The sequence below is a fragment of the Danaus plexippus genome (assembly GCF_018135715.1).
Source record: "Danaus plexippus chromosome 22 unlocalized genomic scaffold, MEX_DaPlex mxdp_33, whole genome shotgun sequence".
Taxonomy (NCBI): domain Eukaryota; kingdom Metazoa; phylum Arthropoda; class Insecta; order Lepidoptera; family Nymphalidae; genus Danaus; species Danaus plexippus.
The window spans coordinates 1,116,888-1,124,000 of record NW_026869856.1 but is presented as its reverse complement, the minus strand read 5'-3'; the positions used below and the strand labels follow the sequence as shown (position 1 = coordinate 1,124,000).

Below are 7,113 nucleotides of genomic sequence, written 5' to 3'. Positions count from 1 at the left end.
TATTTGGCACAAAAGAAAAATAACATATTTGTTATCATTGAAACGTCGTTTGATCTCAAATCATTTACATCCTTCAGTCCAAATATAATGTAATGTTATGGAATGTAATAAAAAACCGGTTCACAGTTACTTTAACGCAGTAAGAAACGAGGAAATAGATGTTAGATAATAATACATAATAATATTAAGTAGTTAAAACATTCGTTTATTAAAAATTCATAACAATCTTCATCGGGGATTCCTATAAGAAACGAATGATGTACAGACACGTTAAAATTAAAAGACGAATTAGAAAGCGCACATTTTATTAAATAATAACTATTCCGTACTAAATATTTGGTATAATATTTCAAACGAATTGTAAAACGTCGTAAGAATTCACTAGAAAATTTGAAACTCTACATACATCTTAAATACACGTAACTAACTAGACTATCTGACAACTAACATAGGGGATGTATCTGGCAACATTATACGGTAAGTGTCAAACGAAGTTTTAAGACAAAAACGCAATAATTCCGTGATTTTATCTTGATTTCTCATAATATGGCGAAAGTATTTTGTTGGCCTTTACAAATTTTTTTATATCAAATTTAGTAATTCGATTTAAATAGCGGTTAAAAACATATTATAAAATATTTATTATAATTAATATATATATAAAAAAAAAAAATGTTGATTCGTATTTGTGCGTGAATGCGTAACCCAATCTGATATTAGTTTACTCACGATAATTTTGCATTTATATATATATATATATATTTTCTAAGCGTTCAACATTAAAAAAAATTTCAACGATTACAATAATATTTTTTTTTATCATATAATCGACCAGAACGCATTGCCCGTTTAAAATCTACTTTAACTTAATGTAATAAGTGTGAGAATCGAATGTTATTCAGATTTCTATACGTTCACTATCCGCTTCAAAGACTCCGCGAAGCCACGTAATGTACACTTTACAATGATTTAGAATAATTCTACGCATTTCATTATTTTTTTGTATGCGATTCTCTATGTACAACTCGCACTAGACATACACTATAACTACTTACATAGACTGATAATGTTACAGTTTACGGAGCAGGAAATTTAAAATAACATATAACAGAATGATATATATACACAGAGTGAACAAAACAGAGAAATACATTTAAATCACTGAAATTAATTAATATTATTGAATAAATTTAACAATAATTTTAACAATAAAATGTTTTAGTACAAATATTATGCTTATATTACGTTTATTATAAGTCTAAACCTAGCTTTGTTTTACAGGATTCAAATTGATTACGGTCTAGACTCTAGATTAAAAGCGTTATATATATATATATATATATATATATAAAATCGAATACTTTAAATGATTTTGGACTAGAGTTTCTATGAGAAACTATTAAAAAAAAATGGCAAGTGACGTTGACGTTTCGACATATGCATAACATACATATATATATATATATATCGATATATTAATTCAAATTATGATTATGATATTCCAAAATTATAGTCGAAGATAACTACATATATGTATATAAAACAGAAAAATTTCGTTTCCAAAATACTAACGCAACTTGCCACTAACTAAATACATCTAAAATACTGAAAAAACCTAACGAGTTTACATTCTATCCATAAAGGGTTGTTTCGGCCTACACATAAATAATTTCAGTTCTAAATCAATACTGAAACATTGTTCTAGTGAAATACAGTAAGTAAACTCTTTTTATAATTAAAATATATTAAAACATTATATAAAATTCGTTTTATATCTCCTGTCATCAGGACTGTTGTTTAATATCCTTTAACATAGTGATCGAAATAAAATTAATTTTATAAATTTCTCATCTAGGTTATTTATTTACTCGGATAAGTTATTTTATGACGCGCTACATGTACTTATTGTCTAGTCACTTAACATTATGAAGCATTGCATTTAACGTAACCCTAATATAAGAAGGCCTTCATTGAATGCTTTTTACTTATTGCTAAATGACGTCAACAATAACTTTCAAATCACAAGTACAATGTTTAGATAAAAATTAAAACCACATTCTATGAGAACAGTCACAATTTACCTTCCAAATGATTTTATCAACGCCACAGATCATACAGATTTAGGACAATATTTTATACATAGAAATAAGAATAATAGATTTCACAGTTGTTATTTTTTTTTTTGTTTTTTAATAAATTAAACAATTCATTACAACAAAATGAAATTCTTAACAAACTACGCTCATACAAAACAATTTCGAACAAAAACTCAATTTAGTAACGATGGTATAAGAAAAATAACTTAGAACTGATAAAAATAACTTAGAACTGATAAAAATAACTTAGAACTGATAAGAATTACCTCGGTATTATTTTGAATCTCTTAACTTTAATGGCGGTCTTGTTGTTGCTAAGTTTCAATGCGGCCGCTATAGTGAGGAAATCCGCGTTGAACACATCTTTGCCATCGACAGACGCGATGAAGTCGCCTCTCTGTAGGCGGCCGTCGACTTCAGCCGCTGAACCCGGCAACTGTAGTTTTAATATATATTTAAATTATTTCAAATCGAATATGTTACCAAACAGATATAAGTTGTGGTTTATTGGATTTATATGTATTTGAAATAATACTCAATCGCTCCTCGTAAGTGGTTTAGATAACCAAGACTTTTAATTGTTAATATTATCTGTGACTGAATTTACAAACTTTTATTTATACGGAATTTTAAGCAAGTGATTGTTTACTCACACATGTTTTCTTAAGAAATAACATATTTGTATCACAAAAAATAGGTAAAAATTAAATAAATTGGATTCTAATATTTTCTTAAAAATATTCATTTAATAGTGAAGATGTGTCGTGGTGGCCTAGAGGTTAAAGGCCCGCCTCTAACACGTGAGGGCGCGGGTTCGAAACCTGGCAAGTACCAATGTGAGTGTGTGATTTTCCGAGTCATATGTACTTTGTAAGAGTATTTACACACCACTGACGGACGGTGAAAGGAAACATCATGAGGAAACCTGGTCTTATAATTTCAAATTATAACATTGAAATCGCCACCCCGTCTTGAGCAAGCGTGGTGATTAATGCTCTAACGTTCTCCGTGCCAGAAAGAGGCCTTTACTCAGCAGTGGGCTCCGATAGGCTGATGATGATGATGATGAATAATGAAGAAGCTCACAAACTCACCAATTCCCCAATATAGGCTCCGTTTCCTTCTATTGGTTGTACACAGTTGAGACCCAGCGGTCGACCCGATTTTTTGGTCAATTCCACTTCTATTTCATCGTATTGGATGGGATCTGGTCTGTACACGGTCATCCTTAACTGAAATAAAAAAAAGAACACTTACTTCTCTTCACGTCGGAAGTTGATCATGAAATAATATAATTTTTTTAAGAACTTTACTTAAATGATATATCACGCGTTATAACTTTGTAAATTATAAGACATTTTTCTCATATTACCTTCAGTTCTAAGTTAAATTACGAAAGTATAAAACATAATAATATTTTTTTTACCTTGGGTACTTTTAGTTTTATCGTGAGACAGATTCTCTCGTGTGTCATATCTTTATTTATAACTACGCTATTGCAATCTCTTATTTGATCGCCAACTTTTATTCTATTATCCTTAGCTATAACTCCATTCTTATATACTTCTAGCACGACAGCAGCTGGACCCTGAGAAAAAATATAGTTTAATAAAAATAATTTTATTAATAAAAAAAACTATGCGGTTGTTATAAATACTTATGTGAAATTAAATTTCAAACTTGTAGTCCTAACAGATACGAAGAATTTAATATTGTCATTTATTATTAATTTTAAGAGCTTTTTCAAAACATTATTATAGTTATAGTATACGAATATAAGTAAGGAAGAATGGTGTAAAACTTTTCATCGTATTGTAAATCTTACATTGATAAGTGTGTCGCTGCCTCCGAGGAGAGCGAACCCGAGCACTTCGCTGTTGGCTGCGACTTCGATTACAGTATCTGTGTTTGGTCTTATGGCGGCCGTCGCCGGATCCGCCGGAGGTTCAGCTGGAAGACAAAGAATTACCTCAAAGATCGTCTATTCAGAGAGATAAAATAGCGAAGAAATAAGGTTAGGTAGAAATCATTTGTTTTTATGCAGCAATGAGTGGATTTAATTATATTTATACAATAAATTCAGGTACTTCATCCACTCTAAACCGGTGATCTGATCAATTGGAAGGAAGATTGTGTTCATAATAAGTTGTAAAAGAATTTAAATATTCTAATTTTAAAAAGGTTAAACATTTATTTTATTTTATTTCTAAAGTATATTTTTTAACGATAAATGTTTAAAAAATTAACTGTTCTGTAATATATATATAGAATGTTCAGAAAATTTTCCTTTAATGAATTGTATATAAAGTGTGAGATAAAAAAAAAGTTTTCATCAAAATATATAGGTAAAAAAATAAGTTTAATATTTCCGAACAAAGAATTCGTTACTATCACGACCTCATTTTCTTATAAATATATTTCATCGTAAGACTTTTAAAAGAATAACAATTTCCCAAACCTAGACAGGTCGATTTGTGCTATTCAAACTTGCTGGTGAAATAGTTTTTCTCGTTTGAATTTCAGTAATTGTTGATATATTTCAATATAAATGAAAATAATGTTCATTTACCTTTAACAGGAGACGGCGTTGGCTTTGGAGTTGTTGGACGAGACGGATCGTTTTTACCTAAGAATAATAACTTTGTTAATTTATAGGCTTTATGTTATCATTTATATGTCATGGGCTTTTTAAAATATTTAAAAAATTTGATGACAATAACTACACACATATAAGATTATATACTATATATACAGATACTTTAGAATGCGTATACGCATCTGCATCTGTATATACGACACAAAAATAACCTATTTGAGTAATTTAATAACTTTTAAAAGTTATTTACCTGATGCTCCAGAAGCGTCGTCCGTTTTCTCAGAGGGATCCTTCATATTCGGACTGCACACGGTCAGTACGACTACACCTTCCGTCTGTTTCAGTTTGGCTGCGGCCTATTAAAAATAACTTTTATGAGTTATTTCTAAACAGTTTCTATCAAACATTTTACATCATATAATTATTTTATATCACTGTTTGTAGTAATAAAATATATTACTATAATTACGAGTTATAGAAAAAATATATATTAAGAATATTTTATATAGTTATTAGTTAATATATTTTTATATACTTACTGCGTCGTAACTAACGCTGATCAAGGAATCTTTATTAACTGCCAGTATCATGTCTCCGATGTTTAAACCCGCCTGTAATTTATAAAAAAAAAATACATATCATAGGCATACATAAAATTATTATTCGCTTACGAAAACTTTGAGATTTTGAAATTTTGAGACAAAGTAATTACACTGTTACAAAATTATTAAAGCGTATACAACATTTATCAATTTTAAATGAAACTAGTACTTTTCGGATAAACTACGCGTGATTTATTTTTGTCAAAAACTACATACTCCCGACGTTTCGGTTACTTTTCAGCGACCGCGATCACGCGTAGTTTATCCGAAAAATACTAGTTTCATTTAAATGAATAAAACTCGCGAAAATCTTAGATCTCATTATTTATCAACTTTTCTTCTATTTGACGCAAAAATACACCAACAGATTCTTTTATTGATATTACTAAGAAAATTCTGAAAAAATTTGGAATAACGTATTTAGTAATCTTACTCCTAAAAATGATGATTTTTTAAGTTTACTTTATGTGTGTTAGTATACCTGTTCGGCGGCGCTTCCCTCTTGGAGATCTGATACGAATATTCCTCTCCCAGCCTCCGTGTGACGACCCTCGATTATCATTATGCCGAGACCGGATGGACCCTGGGGATTCAAACAATTAAATATATGTAAAAAACTTATATAACAGAAATTAAACCTGCAATTTTTCTCAACAATTAATATACTTTTTTAACTCTACCATAGCTTGTTTGAGATTGAAAACATTTTTTTTAAGGTACCCTCAAAACTCCAATACGTCATCGGAAAATTTTTTTTAGACTAATGTCCAATATAATAGTACTAACATTACACGATAACGAACTAACTCTTATTAATGCTATAGAAAAGATTTAAAGAAAAATTAACAACCACGAGCAGAAATCGATCGTGCATTTAAATTAAGTTTTTCAACGCTTTACCATCAGGCTGTAGTTTTGCTTACCTACTCCACATTCTCAGCTTGAATTACGTGTATCCCACATGCATTTCTATAATGTGAAAACATTAACATAATTTATACCGACCTTCTTTACAGTTATATCTCGAACGCCTTTGTAGCCAGCGAAGCGATCGTCCGCCTGAAACGAGAAAAATAATGATCTGAATTAATTAAATATACACGTGAGTTATGAAAAAAATTGGGTTGTTGGTTTTGTAAAGCCTTTATTTTAACAATATTTGATGTATGCGAAAATGTTATCAAATTCGTTTGTAAATGACACTGATGTTTTGAGAAAATAGCTAATATTATATCTAAGTCCTACGAGCTGGATAGTGTATAATCATACTACAATCGCTCTGTTATAAATAATATTATCGGATAAATATAACGAATAGATAATTAATGAAGTAGTAACTCTCAACAATAATCAATAAATAAATTTTATAATTAATCTCTCAAGAGTGATTAAACTATACATTATAGAAAGAGTTAGACGTATTTAAAAAAAAAAAAAATTAAAAATGTGTAATATAAATCCTGATATCTATAAAAGGAACCTTTATTGTACTTCATCATATATTTTTTATAACATTTAATCTGAGATAACATCTGTAGTTTTTCATTCAACTCTGAGCCTTATCCGTGTAATATTTTTATTTACGTAATTATTGTTATTATTGTATAATTTTTTAAACTCCGACGAAAAAAGGGGCTGTTATAAGTTTGACGGCGTCGTTTCTCTGAGTATGTGTCTGTCTGTGGCATCGTAGCTCTTTATCGGGTCAGCCGATTTCGATACTATTCTTTTTCATATAAAAGCCAGTTTAATAACTAAAGATCTGATAGATAATTCTATTTCGTTCAACCTTATATTTCTTAAACCGTGACAGATTCAA

At 29.4% G+C, this 7,113-nt stretch overlaps 1 protein-coding gene across 1 annotated transcript in view; it reads right to left on the bottom strand.

Moving 5' to 3' along the window:
* Positions 1-288: 288 nt before the first annotated feature.
* Positions 289-7,113, bottom strand: part of LOC116773414 (uncharacterized) — a 106,729-nt gene continuing 99,904 nt past the window's right edge. The window contains exons 28-36 of the mRNA XM_061528863.1: positions 6,300-6,353; positions 5,776-5,877; positions 5,232-5,303; positions 4,943-5,048; positions 4,666-4,722; positions 3,922-4,046; positions 3,523-3,684; positions 3,191-3,328; positions 289-2,532 (exon numbers count right to left, since the gene is read on the bottom strand). Coding sequence (XP_061384847.1) covers positions 2,359-2,532; positions 3,191-3,328; positions 3,523-3,684; positions 3,922-4,046; positions 4,666-4,722; positions 4,943-5,048; positions 5,232-5,303; positions 5,776-5,877; positions 6,300-6,353 — 990 coding nt within the window. The 3' untranslated portion in view covers positions 289-2,358. The remainder of the gene's footprint in view (positions 2,533-3,190; positions 3,329-3,522; positions 3,685-3,921; positions 4,047-4,665; positions 4,723-4,942; positions 5,049-5,231; positions 5,304-5,775; positions 5,878-6,299; positions 6,354-7,113) is intronic.